The sequence below is a fragment of the Carcharhinus amblyrhynchos genome, chromosome 8 (genome assembly GCF_965287045.1).
Source record: "Carcharhinus amblyrhynchos chromosome 8, sCarAmb.v2.hapA, whole genome shotgun sequence".
Taxonomy (NCBI): domain Eukaryota; kingdom Metazoa; phylum Chordata; class Chondrichthyes; order Carcharhiniformes; family Carcharhinidae; genus Carcharhinus; species Carcharhinus amblyrhynchos.
Window position 1 is genome coordinate 50,342,449 of NC_137331.1, and position 21,954 is coordinate 50,364,402.

At 43.0% G+C, this 21,954-nt stretch overlaps 1 protein-coding gene across 1 annotated transcript in view; it reads left to right on the forward strand.

Moving 5' to 3' along the window:
- Nucleotides 1–21,954, forward strand: part of LOC145346991 (serine incorporator 1-like) — a 64,543-nt gene that overhangs the window by 35,153 nt on the left and 7,436 nt on the right. Inside the window, exons 7-8 of the mRNA XM_080194879.1 lie at nucleotides 9,746–9,833; nucleotides 19,881–20,049. Of these exons, the coding sequence (XP_080051005.1) occupies nucleotides 9,746–9,833; nucleotides 19,881–20,049 (257 nt within the window). The remainder of the gene's footprint in view (nucleotides 1–9,745; nucleotides 9,834–19,880; nucleotides 20,050–21,954) is intronic.

The window sequence follows — 21,954 nt, forward strand, 5'->3', positions numbered from 1 at the left end:
GATCAGTGACGTGTTGTAAGACCGCAGTCAAGATATTTATCGTTCTGTTAAAGGCAGGGGCATGCTGTTTTCCAAAATCTGCATTGCCGTGGTCATAGCTGACAGGGGCTTATTTGATAGTTTCAAGGAGGCTACACATGACACGAAAGATATTCTTACAGTGATCTGTGACACCAAGCCATTAATGATGGAGTTGGACTTCTCCGTCCTCTCTACCATTGTGGAGAGACTGCAGTACCTCACAAACGTGCTGCCTTTTCACTGATGACCCCTTTGATTCAGTGCCCATGTCGAATTCAGCAGAGTTTGGAGAGCCATCAGTGTCTGTTTGAGATGACTTGTGAAGTGTGAATCACTGGATGAACATCCAATTTGCTGTCAAACTGGCCCCATCAAACAGCAAGTATTTGTGATGCTGCCTGGTAGTGCGCTCTGTGACTATGCACACTTAGCTGAAATGAGGTCCTCTGAGGAACCAGCTTCAGGAAAATCAAGCTCTACAGTTGAAGGCCCTGGAGGAGAGAAGAACAGGATATGAATTAATGTTCATGTTTTTGTCCCTCAGCACAAATCAGGCCTATTATATTTTACTAGTCACTGAAATAAGGTCTACAGGGCTATAGTCTGATTTTTTTATCCTTGAGCTGTGTTTAAGGAGTTGGGAAAATTCCTGGTTTAGCTCACCTGCCTCTTGCAAAAGTACCCACAAAGGCAGGATCTTCATTGCTAAAGGGTGTGGCTGTGGACTGGAGTCTGGCTAACCAATCCAGGAAAGATATTAGAGGCAGACACAGGCCTGCCGAGGTGGGCGGCTTGAAAGGCCAGCCTCAATGCTCACCCCAATTAAAAGAAAATCACAAAGGCACTCCAGCCCTCACAGCCCACAGACTTCCCATATCTCATCCATGCACCTTATGCACACCACCCACCCCACAGTCCGTCATGCCCTCATACCATGTGATGCTCCTCCACCCACCCTATGGCCCCCTCACGCCGTCTATGCCATGTTATGCTTCTCCAACCACCCTCATGGTCCCCCATCCCTTGCATAAACTATGCCCCTTCACCCACCTGCCAATGGCCCTTATACTCCCAGTGCCAAGCTATGACACTTCCATGCTTGTAGACCCGCTATACATTGTATAGAACCAATGAACCCAATGGTGTCAGATATTTAAAAGAAGCTTTTAAAAAGTAATTCACTCATAACTTTGTACTATGTTTTAAAAAAGTCATTTCACTTCAAGGCATAAAAGTGTCAAACATCCAGGCACTTTAGAGTATCAATAACAGAAATCACAAGTCATTGAAACCACTTAATCTTGTATAAATAAACATTAACCAAAAAGATCAGAAAGCCTGAACTGTCGCTCAAGCAATGTTTTCTCTAGGCTGCTGCTATTTCAACAAGAGTAATGGATGCCAGGCCTCTCAGGCAAGCATACATAATGAGGCTTGTGTTTTCAGCCAAGCAAGCACACATAATAAATAAAACCAAAGAGAAGATACTGGAAAAGCTCAGCAGGTTTGGCAACATCTGTGAGGAGAGAAAAGAGCCGATGTTTCAAGTCCAGATGACCCTTTGTCAAATATATAATAAATGGTTTGTAACTGTGACTATAGGACATTGAAAGAAGAGGTCATTGGACACTACAGTGTGCTGGAAATGGTCAATGTGGCATTGTTGGATTTCTGACAGCCCATAGAAGGTGTCATTTTGTCCAAAGCAGGATAGTTAACCAGGCAGCCTGAACTTTGCTAACGCATCAGACTATTCATCCAGAGTGCTATAGAGCCTTCTGGTGTGGGGACAGACCACTGGCCTGGTTCAATTTGTGAACCATAGCAGTGTGCCTGTGAGAAAACACCCAGCATAAAGGGGGTGTATCAGCATAATTTTTGGATGCCCATGGGAAAGAAACCTCACAGGCGCAAAGCCTGTCCAGCCACTAATCTTGACTGTGACTCCTCTTACCACAAGGGGGCACTTTAAAATAGTATTCTGCAGCAGCAGGAAACATTATCAGGTTAAAAAAAATTAAAGATAAACCATTCCAATCTGAAAATGTCCAAGAAATAACTGATATTGAAGAACAGGATGTATTCTTTTAGGTGAAGTGGCAGAACCCCAAGGCTCTTTCTGGTTTGTAGATACAATGGTTAATGGCCGGAACACAAATTTTAAGGACACAGGAGCAGCAGTGTCCATACTTCCTGCTACAACAAACATGGCTGAGTCCTGAATTTCCCAACAATGATGGTCTTCCAATCAAACTGTAAGGAGAGATGACTGCTAAGTTACATTATAACGGCATTGAGCTCACCGATATTCTATATCATTGTTCCTAATCAACATTGTTCTTTGTTGACCAGAGAAGCTTGTATAGCTTTGCACCTCCTTTGTTCACTACTTACAGAAGAAAGACCAGTTGACCCAGGACACTGCGAATTAATTTTCATAGACCAAACTCCATCCCTCTGGTCACAGGAGGCCAGCAGAGATCTTTCATTTCTATTCAAGGAGAGGCTGGATGAAGCAGGAGACAGGGTGCCAAGAATGAAGGTGACCAACCGCAAGATGACATTCCAGACCTTAATTTTCTTTTTTCAGGAAAGAGTGGAAATATGATAACCAAAGTGCCACTGATATCAATAACTAGCTGCAGGAGGAGACACTGATCCTTGCTTTCTTCTTTCAGAACAGTATAGATGATGCTGATGCCAACCCAGATGTCCACTGAGGGGGTTCAGAATATTATTTATTCATTAATTCTACTGAAGGCACAAGTGATACACAACAACAACCTGATGTAGCAAGTCATTTATACAGTGAAGAACCAAGACTAGACATTCCTACTATTGTCTCTACTATTGCCTCTGCTGTTGTTGAATTTGAAGTTAAATCTGGAGATTATAAAGCTACAGAGACAATCACTACTTATCTTACTATGCTATATGTGTACAAGAAGGTGTCATTTCTCTACGTCTGAATTGCTGATACTGGTGATAGTGTAGATTCTTAAAGTTCCAGAAATGTTCAAGTCCTCTAAGGAGCAAACTCACACCACCAGGGATCCAGGTTAGAGTCCCGGCTTGGCTCACTGCCAGTGTGGAGTTTGCACGTTCTCCTCGTATCTATGTGAGTTTCCTCCGAGTGCTCCGGTTTCCTCCCACAATCCGAAAAGTGTGCTGGTTAGGTGGATTGGGCATACTAAAGTCTCCTTCAGTGAACCCGAACAGGCAGCAGAGTGTGGCGACTAGGGATTTTCTCAGTAACTTCATTGCAGTGTTAACGTAAGCCTACTTGTGACTAATAAATAATAATAAATAACCGTCAAAAACAGTGCATGAGTCAAATCACTAACTAGCGAAAAAGAACTCCCACTGTATTAGTATCATAATCATAATTTTTTCTTTAGGATATTCTTGGTCCTTCTCTTCATCTGTCTGATTTGTTCATGGATGAGGTGTTAAAAAATAATACTTTGTTTGTTGCAGTAGTAAACCCTCTACAGCTGTACAAATCTTCACAAGAGCTGAACGAGCTACATTCCTTCAAGTCAGAGCAGCCAGCAGTTCAACCTTTCCCTTAATTAACAAGAGAAAATAAAAGAAAGTGAAAATTTCTGCTTGCTGCCTTTATACCGTAGGCCAGAATCAGAAATCTCCGCCTTTGGGGGTCGGTGCTTTCACAGGAAAAGGTTACGGAGAGCATACATCCTACAGTTCATCAAGATAGATGAGAACACAGTAGAAAATTGTTGCCACTATCACAAGAGACTGAAGTAGGAGTGAAGTAGGATATGTAAATAATTAACGCTAATGAGTAGAACAAAAAAACTTGTCGGAGTGTAGTATAAAGGGTTAATATTATGCTAATAGCTAGAGTGCATCATTAATGATGTCAGATGATGTCGGATTCTATGTATTTGGAAGCTGAGGGGAGAAGGTTCTAAAGAAATCCTGCTAAAATCCAGCTCCATAAATAGAATAAATAGTCAATAAGTAATTTGTTACAACATGCTTTCCAACTCTCTTCTATCAAAGGCACCCAGAGCTCAGTCATGGTAAAAATATATCGTTCAAATATTCAGGTTCAGGTTGGGCCTTGGGTGCACACTAACTTTGTTGATGCACACTGGATATGTGAGACCCCAAACCCTAATCAGGTCACCTATACAGGCCCTTTGAGACTGACATGTGTTTTGAAGGGAATTTTGCTTGTGTGGCCCGTTTGCTTCCTGCACAGTTAATTTCCAGTTGTTGCAGACCCGTACAGCTGAGGGTGAATATTAGTCAGTACTGTGTTTAGTACTGTTGCCACACAGTGATAGGGACCCCGGTTCAATTCCGGTCTGGGGTGACTCTCTATGTGGAGTTTGCGTGTGTTTCCTCCGGATGCACCAGTTAAATCCCACACTCCAAAGATGTGCGGGTTAGGTGGATTGGCCGTGCCAAATTGCTCCTTACTGTTAGAGGCACTAGTAGTATAAATCCTTGGAGATAGGGCGGGATTTTTGTCAGTGCAGGCTTGATGGGCCAAATAGCCTCCTTCTGCACTGTAGAGATTCTCTGATCCTATGTTGAAATTGGGCATTCCAATCTACAAACAACATTCCCGGTTTTGTCTCCAGTTATCATGCCTCCCATCCCCTCCCCACTTCCACCTAGAACCTATTTATTTTGAAATGAAAAAATGTTAGAAGATTTAAATTGTGGTGTGAGGGAGAGCAAACTAAAATGAAGCAGATGTTGAAAGCACGTGACAAGAGACAAAATAATGTAAAGAAATCCTGCACAGAATCTTCTCAAGTGTTGCCACTGACCATAGCAGGGTAATAAAGCAGGGGAGTATGGTCAGTGCTGAGTGTTGTGATGAATGAACCTGAGAGCAGTGATGAGTAAGTATTCAAGCTGTGTTCATACTTCAACAATGTTTGTCAAATAATTGATTTCTTTCCTGCACTGTACCCTACATTTTTGGAACAATGTTCCAGGTATTGGTGTCCTGAGTAATGTTTCAACTATCTCCTTAGCAGCTATCTGGAGGGCCACCTGCCCCCCTGGAGAAAAGAAATGTTCCACCTCCTGTCTAGTATTGAAAATCCCAGACCATCTGTGATTGCTGGCATTCATAGGGAAGGGGCCTGCTTGATATAATTGTGCATTGCAGACGGGTAGAGATGACCCTATAAGCATCTCGGAACGAGCCTGTGGTAAAAATATATTTCCAGCACTGTTGAAACATGACCACTTGGCCCAGCACAGGTAGCACTCCTTGTTTGAGGGGGTTTCAAAGATCAGCAGCAGCCAGTCTGGAGAAGTGTACTCTCCATAAGTACGGCTTCTCAGAAATATTCAGGAAGCGTGCTGTTGAAAACCAGACTTTTGCTTCTGGGTTGGGTACGCAACAACAGGAGAATTCCTGGCTCTAACAACCTGACCTTTAAAAATGGCCATCCACAGTTCTGATTTTTGGCTGGGGGCAATGGGGTGTGGTTGGGGGCAACGGGGTGTGGTTGGGGGCTGATTGACTAAGCTCATACAGAAAGCATCTCAGAGTTGCTGGTCTGAGTAGTAATTCTTGAATACTGAAAATTCTGAGCTTTGAGTTTTCAGGTGAGTGTCAAAGCTGTCATTGTTGTAAACAGATTATCCAGAATGGATGACCCATCGTGGGCTTTCCCTATGGCAGATTTGTCATTGATACTTCCTAATCAAAAACGTGCTGAAGCTATTGAATGGATTCTCAAGACACAGCCACGGAGGTGGCACGCCTCACCACCACTACTTGATTAAGGTGAAATGCAGTGCTTTAGTAAGCTCGCTAGATTCAGTGGATAAATGAACAACATTGGTTCAGTACAATGTGGTTGAGCACAACATGTCACCTTGCACATGTCACTGCAACATACACAGCCCCAAGCATAGGTGCAAAGCCCTTCTCTCAATCACTTAATAAGATGAGATAATGCAAATAGTGTATGTTACGTTTAGAAGTGAACTACAGCAACGTATTCTGAGTTGCTCATGACTCTTTCACCTTACACTTTCACTAATTGATTTATTGCTACTTTGGAAGAGATGGGTCAGCTGCCCTATGCTATTCTGACTGGGACCTGCAGCTCTTGGTAGAGAAGGCCCAGAGGAAAAAGGAGATCATATGTCCGTTAGCCAACACAAACCACCTGCTGCAACCAAGAATGCACGGATTCAGATTGCAGCAGTGGTGAGCACCCCTGGAGATCTCCAGAGATTGTGGATCCGGTAAATTCAGTGACCTATTGCGTTCTTGCAAGGTGAGTAGCTTGGCTCGTAGACACAGAAGTCAAAGGGAAGGATCACATCTGTGTTTGGAAGTTAAAGTGCAAAATCTGCTTCTGCATTGAGATTTTTTTTATGTGTAAGCAGCATAGTTAGCCACTGTGGTGCATGGGTGCAATGAAAAGTAGTACCACCACATATACTATACATGAGGGTAACATAAATTAATTCATGTTTTGGTTGCAGACCAGAAGGGACAAGAATGTAAAGGTGATGGCCGGGGCTAGGGGTGGGTCAGCGTACCTGAAGCCCAAGTGCTTAATGGGGCAGTTGACTATGGAGATCTCTAGGTAACTGTCTGTTGGTGATGGTGAATCTCCAGTAGCAAGTGAGAAAAGAAATGTTGAGATTGCTTGGCACTTGGTGGAAATGGTGGAGATTATGCTGTTACTTTGCTGAGCACAATGGAATATTGGCATGAGCATGAGGGCAATGATGGGATTGTGCCATATGGGCAGAGCAAACATGGTTAAGGCAACATCAGAGTGTACTTACACAATGAGAAGGGCTGTACGTAAATATCTCATTTTGTGTTTCACAGGTCCCAGCTCTGCTTGCTGTTTCCCATCAGTTCAGACCATCCCTCAAGCATCAAGAGGAGGAAGAGATGTCAGTAGACACACAACCATTCTAGTCCACACTGTAACAATACAGATACAAGCAGATTGGAGGGAGGTAGCACACATTTAGTCATTAGCACAAGGTGAAAATCACCGTACCAGTGTGCAGGAGGAGGTGTCAGAATCAGAGACATCTGCACTCAGTCCCTGTCGGAGGAGGATGGAAAGTTGTGGCACTGCTGTACTGAGCCTCAGAATTTAGCTTTTGGGGCACAGTATTTGTCCAATCAGAAACAAATGTGCAACCATCCAGCAGAGTTCCCTGACGTAGTGAGTGCTCTGGTAATGCGATTGGAGGAATCCAATTGTGAGCCACCATGAGCTCCACATTGTGCCTGGGACTCAACCACGTGAGCTCTGAATGTGAGAGATCGGCTGATCATGTGGAGAAACACATGCAGCAATATTCAGAGTGGACACAGGAGTCCCAACCAGGAAAGGGTGCAAAACTCCCTCACTGGCCAGGATCAATCCACTGAAAGGTGTGACTGCTGACATGCATAGGAAACAGGAGAAGCTACATACTCTTAAAATGATGATCACAATGTTGGCCCAACAATGGTTGTTGGATTGTGCGACTGCTGGGTACCAGCAGCCAGTCCCAATAACCCTGCCTGAAGGCCAGTGTAGACCTGCAGAGGTCTCTGAGGAGAGTGAACGTAATGAGCATTCCTCAGAACTGTCACTTTCTTCTACCTTTCCACTCCCTCCACCAGAGTCATTTTCTGCTCCCCAGCTGCCAATGACCATGGCTATCCATACAGAGATACAGAGGCTAGTGTTTGAAGAAGGGCTCCAAAGGATGCCTGCACAATGAGGTCAGCCACCATGATCCCCACTGCCATTTAGACAGCCTGCCACCAACTCCTCCGAGGCAACAAGGAGGGCACATCATAGGAATGTGCGTGAGTGTAGGGTGCTATCTCGCCTAGAGCATTAATGGACACACTGGGGTTAGTGTTTTCACATTTATGTGTCATATTTGAGATGTTGTTGAATTTATTACATTTCTGTTCTGTTTTATTCTGTTTCTTTAGTGTGTGCTTGTACAATAGGGAGCTCAAAAGGAATAATAAAAATGTGACATCACTTCTCACCAGTAATATTAAAGGTGGCATACTGAGTTACATCTTCCAATTTTCTATCTCAGCGTTCCTGTAAGGGAAGCTTAAGCATCCAACTCCACGATCAGATCCTGATCAGCAAGTTCACCTGAAGCACGATTGCTGAATGCTACACTCTGGCCATGGAAATTTCTAAGTGGCTGTTATAATAGCTGAGCCCAATATGAATGCTTGGTTGAGTTTCAAATGCTCAGAAACAACTTATCTCAGCAGAGGAGCAGAGTTTACATTTTAATTAACAGTTTTGTGAAACTATTGACAATTAGCTTCCTTTTAGGGGTTTTTGAGCATCTGAGGTGATTTAAAATCTTTGAATTGGTTTCATGAATGGAAATTGTTTTCAGTGAGAGTTCTCTTAGAATATTATAAGTTTAATTTTCTTTCATCTCCACATGACTCCTGAAGCCTATCCATAATTAATACTGGGTGAGTGACTTTGGAGATGATATTGGGGTATATGAGGTGGCATGAAGGTAATAATGTTGGAAGTATAAGGTAGCATGGAGGTTGCATGAGGTAAGAGGGATATTGAGTAGATAAGCAAAGGTATCAGGAGGCATGAGGGAGTGGGCAAAGAGCCTAACATCCTTTGATAAACTGGGACAAAATTTCAGAGAACTGAGGTGGGTCTCCTAATCAGCATACCTTATCATTCATCCATATCCATAACTGCTTCCAAACTGCCTCTGGAGGGACACCCAACTAGATCATGCCCTAACCTCACATTCCCAAAGCCAAAATTGTATATATGAGCTTCCTGTCTTCATGGTGAAAATTCAGCCCCATTTTCCAGTGACTATTTGGGCTTCTTAAAGATAGGAGACACTTTAGGCAAGATTTTCCAGCTGTGCTTACTCCAAGGCCAGAAATTGCAACCCGAGGTCAGTGGACCTTTGTGTAGTCTGCCGTTGCTCATGACGATTCCCGTGACAGGTGGGACAGGAAAATTCCACCCATTAGATATATCATTAATGAAATATCATGATCCATAAACACCGGTAAGATATGAAAGTGAACTGAGGGGTGGAGATTCACAGAAACAGCAAAGCAGAATGAATGAGAAAAAAACCATTGTGCAAACAGAACAATGAGAAAACTGTGGCAGCCCAACAAAGAGGTTGATAATAAGCAGAAAGGTGGTGACAAAACTGGGAAATAAGCAAGAAAAATGATTAGGAAAGAGGTACAATTTCTTATCTTGAGAAATGACATACTGTAATATTTTAGCTCATGCTACACTGAGCCCCTGCCATTGTAAAATGATTTATACTTCAAGTTATGATAAGAACTGCATATGCATTGTTTAAACTTGTGCAAGTTGTACATTTTGGCTTTATTTAGTAATGATTAGCAATATTAATTGGTTTTCAGAAAATTTCAAAAAATTAGAAAAGTTAATGTAAGCAATCTTTGAAAATGTCTTGGTGCTACTTGGAATCATTAATTTGCATTATTATCTTTAATTTTACACTGCTTAACAATGCTTTGAGCAAAATAAGTTACACCCAATGTAATTTGAAATTGTTTTTCTCGCCTGAACCTGAAAGTTTAACAAGTTATTCAGCAAAAAAAGCCTCATGATCAAGTATGCTTCTTAAGTTATTAGATTTCATTAAAAAATATATTTACTTGTTCACAAACAATTAAGATTCTTTATTGAATTGTATTCAATTCCAGGAATTTCAGCTTTGCACTGGTCTTCAATCCTCCATCATCACTCTGTATATTATGTACCTTACCTGGTCGGCAATGACAAATGAGCCAAGTGAGTAGATTATTTTCCTCTTATTGATATAGATGTTTTCTTCATGGCAAATTAATACTATCAGTTAATAAAACAAAAAATGCTGGCGATACTCAGCAGGTCAGGCAGCATCTGTGGAGAAGATAATGTTTCCAGTTGATGACCCTTCATCAGAAAGGTTAATAGATGCCCATTAATTTGTTTTGGCCCAGATTTTGCAGCTGAAATGAGAGTTAAACTGTTAACATTCTGAATCATTGCTCCACTGGAACTGACAGCACCCTCTGGGGGTCCGCTCACGCGCTGAGTGACACAGAGGCAGGGATTTTCCGGCCTCATTGACCTCGAGGGGGCAGGAAGATTTCACTGGTGGGCAAAGCTGGAAAATTCCACCCAGGAATGCAGGAGTTAGTTCAGTGATCCTGTGCTTCCCCACAGGCTTTGCTGTTCCGACCCCCCCATTTGAAAATCACGGAAGTCGATTGAGTTTACTCTATTAATCTCACTGTAGCAATTGTGAAGTAGTTACACTTGTTGATTAAGGTGCAACTGTCTTTTCAGCAGTGTACTAACTTCATAATTACTGCTAATCCTGCACACTGAACCCATATAGATAATATTCTATTTGAAGAATATTATTTTTTCGATAGTGATAAGAGACTCCATGGGTGGGGTGGGGGGTGGGTAGGGACGGAGAGGTTGTTGGGCGGTAGGGAAGGTCTTACCTCATCAGAAGTAAAGTTGATCGCAAAGCAATTGATTTTGACAGATATAACATGCAGTGATGACATGCCGGAGGCAGCCTTAACAAGCTGAGAGTGGGACTTCCAGCGCTGAGGCAAAGGAAGTTCCACCCTTGAGAGCTGTAGCTAGTCAGGAGGGTCAGCCCTAGCAGCTCCTGAACTCAGTAGTGGGCACTTCTTGGACTGCAAGAGGACATGGCTGTCAGAGAGAAATAAGTCCCAGTTTTGGATGGGAAGGGATAGAGGTTTGTGGATTGGGGCAAGGGGGTTGGGGGATGGAGGGGAGATGCAAATGTATGTGGAGGAGTATGAGAATACAAGAATACGAGAGGGTGATGGGAGGGGTGCTGAAGCCTGGTGTGGACATACCAACTTGGGGTGTTGCCCCTGATGTGCACAGAGCACCCGCAAAGGAGGTAACCCCCCCACCTTCCTTCCTGCCCTTTCTGCAAACTTACTGAAAAAGAATGCTGTTTGTTCCTGTCTGCCTTCTGCCATCAATGCACTCTGGCCTTGGAGGTAGACTTAGGCCATTAAGTGCCCAATTATTAGCCACTTAAGGGCCTCAACTGATCTGTGGGTGTTAAGGCCTAGCGGGAGCCTTCCCAATATCAAGGGCATGAAGTTGGGGGTGGGAAGGAAGGTGGTAGACTATCCACCCGACAGTGCAAAGCTCCTCCTCACCCTTACCCCCTTCACTCCTTACTCTCCCTGCTCCTCCCCTTTACACCCCCTTTACCTTCATACCTCCTCCCCTTCCATACTCCACTCATCTCCCTACCATCTTCACAGCACCTTTAACTCCTCCCTTCCCTCATCCTTCTCTTTCCTTTACCCTCTTTTATCCTTTTTGCCTCTATGCCCTTGTTGTCTCCTATCACCATCTACCATACCTTCACACCTCCAATCCTTGGTTCGTGTCCCCACTCTTTTGGAAGTCTGCCGAAATGCAGCCACCTCAATGCAAACTCCAGAAGTTTTGAAATGCCCACTTCTCCAATGATGCCAGTGGCTTCTAAACCACGTATGAGGCTCCTGACCCACTCAGCTAAAAATGGCCAGAGATGGAAATGGGGCCAAGACTTCTGTCTTCATTGGTCGGTGAGCTTTTTCTGAACCCTAGCCACAGTCCCTGGAAATCTTTCAGTCCTGTAATCTCAACAATTATGCTGGCGCTTTGCCTGTTGGGAACTCTTTGATAGTTTAAAAAAAGATAGTCTGGTAGATTGAGTTGCAAGATTCCTTGCCAGCTTTCTTGAAGTGGCAGTGACTTGGGGGAACAATCACATCATTACATGTGTCTAAACAAAAGAGCGATATAAAAGGTGAGTGCTGTATAAAGTACATAATACAGTGTAGACTCACCATTGCTGACCAAATGTTATAAAGTGGAGGTGGATCCTCCCTTTGAGAACTAACACCAAAACACCCAAAGAGGAGTACCTCACCTTCTAATCTGTAAAAAGTGTATGTGAAATGGTGTGACCTGCGCTTCAGCAACTTTTAGTGGTTAAATACAAAATAAATCACTGACACTATAAACTCAACACAACAATTTATTTATCTAATTAACAGTGAACAAATTAACTAAACTACTAACAAACCAAATAAATCTCTTCTATTAACTATTTCCAAATAAAGCAAGATTCCAATGGTATGCTGTTCATGTAAATACAATTCCCCTCATTAGCAAAGTAGAATTTAGTCACTCTCTAAATTACAACCAGGTTTTGTGTCTTCTGGAAAATTCTAGGATTTCTCTGCTGATTCTTCTACCTGGAATTTCTACCTGGAGACATATAAGATGATGAATGGGATGGATAGGATTGAGGTGGAGAGGCTCTTCCCGCTCAGAAAGGACAGTAGGACTAGAGGCACAGCCTCAAGATAAAGGGGGGTGGTTTAGAACGGAGTTGAGGAGGAATTTCTTCACTCAAAGGGTGGTGAATTTCTGGAATTCTCTGCCCGTTGAAGTGGTGGAGGCTGCCTCGCTAAATATTTTTAAGACGCGGGTTGATAGGTTTTTGATAGGCAAGGGGATTAAGGGTTATGGGGAGAGGGCGGGAATGTGGAACTGAGCCACGACAGATCAGCCATAATCTTATTGAATGGCGGGGCAGGCTCGAAGGGCTAGATGGCCTACTCCTGCTCCTATTTCTTATGTTCTTCTTTGGTATCTTTGCTATCTAGGTGGTGCTTTCTCTAAGTCATAGATGACGCTATAAGAGCCAGCAATTCTCTCTCTCTTGAGAACTGAGAGCTATGAGCTGTTCGCTCCGGCAAGTGGCAATTGCTCTACCCATTTTCTCACAATAGGATTGGACCTGGGTTTCCAAAAACATCAGATTTAAATTTAATAGGTTTTTGGTACCTGATTGAAATTCAAAAAAATCAAAAGCCTGTTGTCTTGGTAAAACTGCTGCTTGGTCTTTTGATACAAATGTTTCAATTTGGGCTCTCTGTGTACTTGCATTTTACAATTTTACAAATACCAAATTCTAACTTCCTATCTACAATTACCCTACCCAACTTCACAATACCAATATAATGCACACTTGGAGATTTCCTGGAAGTTTACCCAATATCGCAATGTCTTTTTGATTGTTCAATATAGTATTCAGCATCTCTTGTGAACGTTTGTTGAACTAAAAAGAAAGTAATGAACCAGAATGGGGCATTAATTATCATTAAAGTTATCATAAGCTATTGCAATGGCTAATCCTATCAAATCAAATTAATTTGACCAAATGTGTTAGGGTCTATGAAGAGGTGAGGCTAAAGATCTTAAACCGTAAGCTGAATCAGAATTCCTAAATATGGGTGAGCCAGGGTCATGTTGAAAGTGAAAATGCTAAGAATCTGGGACAGGTGTCAAACTCCTCTTAAATCTGCCTGCTGCTGGTTTTAGCAATGCTGTGATGGGGAACAGATGATTTTCCCACTCACTGGAAGTGAGTCAATCATTTAAACATTATAATGAGGCTGTGTTGCTTCATTTTAACAGTCACTTCATTTTTAACCGCAGGCAGCTGGGTTTTCCAGACCACAGGAAACTTGGCAGAATAAGGGTGGCTTCACTGGGATGGTATCTGAGGTAAATGCCTTTAACAAGAGATCTTGTGGGACTCACATGGTGCATTCACCCTCTCCAACCCCCCACGCTGGATCTGCCATTCGCCTTGCCCCCAACCACTATCACCCCCACCCACCATCTTTAATATGCCACAGATCACGTGTGCTCTCTGGCCAATGACTGAGATTTCTCCTGCGACCCAGGGAACCAACCCCCTGCCCTGCTTTGGTCTGGAGTGGAATTTGCAATGGGGAAGGGAGGATCCAATTGTTGTGGTCCACATAGGAATCAACAACTGAGGAGGACTAAGAAAGAGTTACTGCTGAAGGATATGAGCAATAAGAAGCTAAACTAAAAAGCAGAACCTCAAGAGTAATATTCTCTGTATATCTGAACCACAAGCAAATTGGTGTAAGGTAAATAAGATTAGGGAGATGAATACTTTGCTCAAGGATTGGTGTGGGAGAAATGGGTTTCAAGTCATGGGACATGGGCACCAGTATTGGGGAAAGTGGGAGTTGTACCATTGTGATTTTCTACATTTGTACTGTGCTAAGACCAGTGTTTTGATGAATTATATAACTAGAGTGGTAGACGTGCTTTAAATGGGGTGGGGAGCATGAAGAGATCAAGTGCGAGGAAATATAGAAAAGCAAAACAACAGAGTAATAGAGCAGGGCAGCAATTTGGGTAATGATTGCCAGAGAGTAACAGGAAGGGCCATAATCATGATCATAAGAAAGCATCAGTTGCTAAGGCCAAAAATTGAAAAAATGCAAAATCAGAGTTTAACGCTCCATATGTGAATGCTCACAGCATTTGTAACTAAAGGGATGAATTGTTAGCACAGATAGAAGTAAATATACATGACCTGATAAGCATTACAGAGACATAGGTGACCAAGGCTGGGACCTAAATGTTGAAGGATATTGGACATGTTGGAATGACAGGAACCTTGGAAAAGGTGGTGGGGTGGCTCTGTAAACTAAGGATAGCAATAGTTCAGTAGTGAGAGATGACCTTAGCCTGAAAGATCAGGTTGTAGAATCAGTTTGGGTAGAGATGAGGAATCTAAAGACAAGAAGTCAATTGTGGGAGTAGTTTGTAGGCCTCCAACAGTAGTTACACTGTAGGACAGAGCAGACAGGAAGTCATTAATGAAGCATGTAAGAAGGGAACTGCTATAATCAAGGGTGACTTTAATCTACATATAGGGTGGGTGAATTGGATTGACAAAGGTAGCCTGGGAAATGAGTGTTTTGGGAACAGGCTATCCAATGGGACAGAATTAATGAATGACCTCAGGGCAAAAGAGCCTCACAGTGATATTGATCACAACATGATAGAATTTCATGTTCAGTTTAAAAGCAAGAAGTGTCAGACCATGACTATGTTTTAACCTAAATACAGATAACTATCAGGGTATAGAAGACAGAGCTGGTCATAGTGAACTGGGAAACTAGGTTGAAAGGCCGTGGCAGAATTTCATGAAGATATTTAAAAACTCTCAGCAAAAATTAACCCCTGTGAGAAAGAAAAAGGCTATTTGAGAAGGATACATCATCCATGACTAAATAAGGAGGTCAAAGATTGTACTAAGTTGAAAAAAATATTGCACAAATCTGTAAAGATTAGTGATAGGTAGTCAGAGAATTGAACAGACATTAAGAGCTAGCAAAGAATTACTAAAATTATAATAAAGAAGCAGAAAGCAAAGTATGAGAAAAAGCTAGCTAATAATTTAAAAAACAGATAGTACAATTTCCACAAGTATTTGAGTAGGAAAAGAGTAACTGAAGTTAGTTTTGGTCCCGTGGAGAGTATATCTGGGGAGTTGATAATAGAAAACGAAGAAATGGCAATGGTGTTGAACAGGTATTTTGTTTCTGACTTCAGGGAGGGAAATTTAGAAAACTTCACAAAGATAATTAAAAATTTGAGGCTATGGGCCCAACCTGCTAATCTTTCCTCACAAGATTAACCCTTCATCCCAGGAATCATGTTAACTTTCTTTGAATAGCTTCTAATGCAATTATGTGCTTTCTTAAGTAAGGAGACTTTTGTATTTGGAGAATGGCACTCAGGAACAGCCGATAAATGACATGTAACTTTATTGTGGTGTGTTCTCTCTCACACCTGCTGCTTCTCTGTTATGCACTCTACATTGCATTACATCACTTCCTTGCAGTTATTACTACAGCAGGGCTCTGTGGTGAGCCAAAAGGAGCAAAGGTGCCCTTTAATTTGAAGATGCCCAAAACTAGTTCAACATGAACAATAGTCAATGGATTAGTCACTGATATAAATTCAGGTGGCCTGGAGATCATCACTCTCAGAATGGTTGATGGCAAACCTCTGGCATTTTCAGCTTCACGCTGATGTCAGTGGTGACTGGTTTAACTGGTGTCACAGGAATTGGAGGTTGTCCGTGCGCCTGAACAGACGGTGATTTCTCAATAGCGTCTAATGGTGTAGGGGTCACAGGAAAGCCCTGACTTGGGTAAGGCTGAAACTGAATTCTCAACAGGCTCCAATGTTAATGGACTTGTTTTTCCAGCCAGTAACTGGTCTCCATGTCTCCTCCAAATAATGTCACCTGAGGTCTGCTCAGTGTAAGAGACAGGTCCATTCTGCACAAGGACTGTGGACCCATTTCTCCCTGAGGAGTAATTTGGAAAACCCTATGCTTGCCTTGCTTTCACACTTTTCCACTTGTGCTTGTTATTTTTGTCACACGATCTCTTTTATTTTTGAAGCTGCCTTTTCATCATAATATAGGTTGTGGCATGTGTTTCCAAACATAAGCACTTTTATTGTTGGGCTTTAACTTTTTATAGTTCTAAATTCATGTACCAGGCACACACAATCCACCAATTCATAGAGTTCTACAGTTTCTCCATTTAAATAATATACTGTCCTGTACTCTTCCTGCCTAAGTGATCCTAAGCTCACATTTTCCTATGTTTTACTCTATCTAGCAAATTTTTACCCACCCACTTAAGCTGTTCACAAAGCTTTCTTGGCTCTTTAAATCCCTCGACAACTTACTTTACTTTCTACCTTTGTGTCATCAGCAATCTGTTTTGATATGAATGCGGAACATGTTCAGATATGTTGGCCGAGATTCTCTCGGCCCGCTATGCTGCTCGAGTAGTGTAGCGGGGCAAGGGGAAACATCAGGGGGAACTTTTAAAGAACAAAGAACAAGAACAAAGAAAATTACAGCACAGGAACAGGCTCTTCAGCCCTCCAAGCCTGCACCGACCATGCTGCCCAACTTAAGTAAAACCCCCTGCCCTTCCTGGGACCTTCTATTCCCATCTTATTCATGTATTTGTAATGACACCCCTTAAAACCCATTACTGTATTCACTTCCACTATGATTCCCGGCAGCGAGTTCCAGGCACCCACCACCCTCTGTGTAAAAAATCTGCCTCGTACATCTCCTTTAAACCTTGCCCCTTGCACCTTAAACCTGTGCCCCCTAGTAATTGACTCTTCCACCCTGGGAAAAAGCTTCCGATTATCCACTCTGTCCATGCCTCTCATAAATTTTGTAGATTTCTATCAGGTCGCCCCCTCAACCTCTGTCATTCCAGTGAGAATAAACCAAGTTTCTCCAACCTCTTCTCATAGCTAATGTCCTCCATACCAGGCAACATCCTGGTAAATCTTTTCTGTAACCTCTCCAAAGCCTCCACATCTTTCTGGTAGTGTTGCGACCAAAATTGAACGCTATATTCCAAGTGTGGCCTAACTAAGATTCTATAAAGCTGCAACATGATTTGCCAATTTTTAAACTCAATACCAATGAAGGCAAGCATGCCGTATGCCTTCTTGACTACCTTCTCTACCTGCATTGCCAATCAGTGATCTGTGTACCCGTACACCCAGATCCCTTTGCCTATCAATACTCTTATGGGTTCTGCCATTTATTGTATATTTCCTATCTATATTAGACCTTCCAAAATGCATTACCTCACATTTGTCTGGTTTAAACTCCATCTGCCATCTCTCTGCCCAAGTCTCCAACTGATCTACGTCCTGCTGTATCCTCTGATGGTCCTCATCGCTATCCTCAAATCCACCAACCTTTGTGTTGTCCACAAATTTACTAATCAATCCAGTTACATTTCCCTTCAAATCATTTATATATATTACAAACAGCAAAGGTCCCAGCACTGATCCCTGAGGAATGCCACTTGTCACAGCCCTCCATTCAGAAACACAGCCTTCCTCAGCTACTCTCTGTCTTCTTTGACCGAGCCAATTTTGAATCCACCTTGCCAGCTCATCTCTGATCCCATGCGACTTCATTTTCTGCACCAGTCTGGTTTGAGGGACGTTGTCAAAGGCCTTATTGAAGTCCGTGTAGACAACATCCACTGCCCTACCCTCATCAATCATCTTTGTCACTTCCTCAAAAAACTCGATCAATTTTGTGAGACACAACCTCCCCTTCACAAAACCATGTTGCCTCTCACTAATATGTCCACTTATTTCCAAGTGGGAATAAATCCTGTTTCGAATAATCCTCTCCAATAATTCCCCTACCACTGATGTAAGACTTACCAGCCCGTAATTACCTGGATTATTCTTGCTACCCTTCTTAAACAAAGGAATAACACTGACTATTCTCCAATCCTTTGAGACCTCCCCTGTAGCCAGTGAGGATACAAAGATTTCTCTCAAGGCCCCAGCAATTTTCTCCCCACCTCTCTCAGTATTCTCGGGTATTTCTCATCAGGCCCCGGGGACTTGTCTTTCTTCATGTTTCTCAAGAACCCGTCGTACCCATTATAGCAACCAGTGTCCAATTGTGAGTCTCCAAGGCCCTATTTGTATATGATTAATGAGCCCAGGATGGTAGCCTCCAGACCCGCTGGAATATCCCCCCCCCACAAACTGGGAGAGTTCTGATCAGTGGGGTTTTCAACTGCTCCCCACCACCGGGGAACTGGCGTACTCACCCCACTGGTGGTGACAGAAGTCAGCAATGGGGGCTGTCCAAAGGGCAGTGCCAGCCTGCTGTCAGCCTGGCATCCTGTCAGCACCCAAGGAATACCCTGGCAGTGCCCATCGGGCGGTGCCAAGGTGTAGGGTCAGAGGGGGTTGGGACATACTGGGGGGAGGGACCTATTGGGGCGGTGATCATGGTGGGGGGAACCTGCTGCCATCGGTGAGGGAGGAGTGAGAGGTTGATTGGCGCTGGTCAGGGGGAGGGGGGATCGAAGATGGCCATGGTGGGGGGAAAATCAGGGCTGGCCCACTGTGGGGTCCGGTAGGCTGGCAATCAGTGGGGGGCTGGGGAGGCCTGTGACTGAGTCTTGAGGCTAGTGATTTGTGAGGGGGAGGCCAGCGTCAGGAGGCCAGTGATGGGGGTTCAATGCACATGTGCCAATCTCCTCACTGACAGATCGCCGCACGCGCAATGGCCCACTCAGCACTCTGCTGCGACCCTCTCCAGCGGATGAGGCCCCACCCCAGAGTGAATCATTCTGAGGCACTCTGTGATGCAGAGAGTATCGGAGATGCATTCAGCTAAGTTCACCCAAAACATAGGTGGGAAATTCTCCCATTTTTCCGCCCGTTGAACTTTTGTTTTTTTTTGGGAGAACCCCGGATGTTGTCTTTAATTCAGTCTTTTTACCATTCTTGCAAACTCTGGCCTTATCTGCTGGTGTTGTGTTAAGTTGTTGTGTCCCTTCCCTTCTTGCCACAGACTGTTCATCATTACCCATATCTCTACCTTGCCCTATTCCCTTTTCATTCCTCTTTAATTTATCACATCTCCTCATATGTATTTCTCTGCCTCCTTCTACCTCCCTTCCAGTTTGACTAAAGCCCTTTTTCCCACTCTGTTACCCAATTACCAGGGCATTGGTTCTGGCATGGTCAGGGTGACGACTGCCCCTAAGCCCTAATGCATAATAACAACCAAATCATTTTCCAAGGGACATAATTATAACAAAAAAAAGTCTATGTCAGAAGGTATTATTTGTAATTAAGCTTTTTATAAATGTATTCTGACCTCTTTGGTTGATACCTTGGTATTGAAGCTGGAAAAGAGATTTATTGCTATACAAATACAACTATAATAAACTCTGTAACAAAAAAAATTGCTTCTGGATAGAATACATTAATTATGGAATCATTAACAACCATGAAATAATTTATTTTTGATGAAGATTAAAAGTTATATTTTACTCTGCAGTAAGAGTAAACCTTCTTCATTTTGTGTTTTGCTTTCAGATGACAAGTGTAATTCCAATATGATGAGCTTTTTTGAACGGACATTTCCCAGCACTGATTTTGACAACAATACTGTGAACACAATCAATGCTTCAAATGCAGGATTGCGGTGGGATGGCCAGTGCATTGCTGGCTTGGCATTATTCCTTATTTGCATCTTATATTTGAGGTAACCATAAATACTAGTTTGACCAGATTTTTCTTGCCACATTATTACTGCTATGCACATATTTCCATTATACTGTGCTATAGGGGTGGCACAGTGGCAAAGTAGCTAACACTGCTGCCTCAGCTCCAGGGACTTGAGTTTGATTCCCGGCTTGGGTCACTGTCTAGATGCTCTGATTTCCTCCCACAGTCCGAAAGACATGCTGGTTAGGTGCATTGGCCATGCTAAATATTCTCACAGTGTACCCAAACAGGTGCCAGAGTTTGGCAACCCAGGGATTTTCACAGCAAATTCATTGCAGTGTTAATATAAGCCTACTTGTGACACTAATAAAAAAAACTTGATTACACCAACACTCTTGTGTCATTTTATTTTTTCATGGGACGTGGTCATCACTAACAAGGTTAGCATTTATTGCCCATCTTGAATTGTCCTTGCTTGTTCATTTCAGAGGGCAGTTAAGAGTCAAACATGTTATTGTGGGCCTGGAGTTACATGTAGGCCAGACAGTGCAAGGACGACAGATTTCCTTCCCTAAAGGACATTAGTGAATCAGATGGGATTTACAACAATTGATGATAGTTGCATGGCCACCATTACTGAGACTAGCTTTTTAATTCCAGATTTACTTAATTGAATTTAAATTCCACCAGCTGCCATGGTAGGGTTTGAACCCATGATCATTACTCCAGTGACATTACCGCTACTTCCCCTAGCAACATGTTAATCAGCATTATCAAGGGGCTGGATTTTTCTCCCTCTGTGGCATGTTTCACGGTGACAGGAAGCGACATGCCACTCACTGGCAGTGGAATCTTATTGTTCCGTTGTTATCAATGGGCCTTCCCTTTTAATGCACCCCTCACCAGGAAACCCAAGGTGGGGGTGTGCCATTGGTGGGATCGTAAGTTCCCACCGGCGAGAACAGCAGCAAGAATTTGGCAAAAGTGTCAAACTGACCTTATTATGAGCAAGGACCAAGAGGAGGCCATTCAGCCCCTCAAACCTATTCTACATTCAATTAGACCATGGCTGATCAGAATCTCAACTCTACACACCTTCGTTCTATATACTGCTGAGACCTAATAAAACTCTAACAGTTCTAGAAGGTTCAAATTTGATTGAATTTTTTGAAGGGGAACAAAGAAGGCAGATGAGGGCAGCGCAGTTGATGTTGTCTACATGGACTTTAGCAAGGCCTTTGACAAGGTACTGCATGGTAGGTTGTTGATAAAGTTAAATCTTACAGGATCCAGGGTGTGGTAGCTAAATGGATACAAAATTGGCTTGATGACAGAAGCCAGAGGGTGGCTGTAGAGAATTGTTTTTCAAACTGGAGACTTGTGACCAGCAACGTGCTTCAGGGATCGATGCTGGGCCCACCGTTACTTGTCGTTTATATTAATGATTTGGATGAGAATATCGGAAGCATGGTTAGTAAGTTTGTAGATGTTACCAAGATTGGACAGTGAAGAAGGTTTATCTCCGATTGCAACGGGATCTTGATCAATTGGGCCAGTGGGCTGACGAATGACAGATGGAGTTTAATTTAGATAACTGTGAGGTGATGCATTTTGGTAGATGGAACCAGGGCAGGACTTACTCAGCTAATGGTAGGGCATCGGGAGGAGTTACAGAACAAAGAGATCTAGGTACAGGTTCATAGTTCCTTGAAAGTGGAGTCACAGGTGGACAGAGTGGTGAAGAAGGCATTCAGCATGCTTGGTTTCATCGGTCAGAACATTGAATACAGAAGTTGGGATGTCTTGTTGAAGTTGTACAAGACATTGGTAAGGCCACACTTGGAATACTGTGTACAGTTCTAGTCACCCTATTATAGAAAGGATATTATTAAACTAGAAAGAGTGCAGCAGAGATTTATTAGGATGCTACTGGGACTTGATG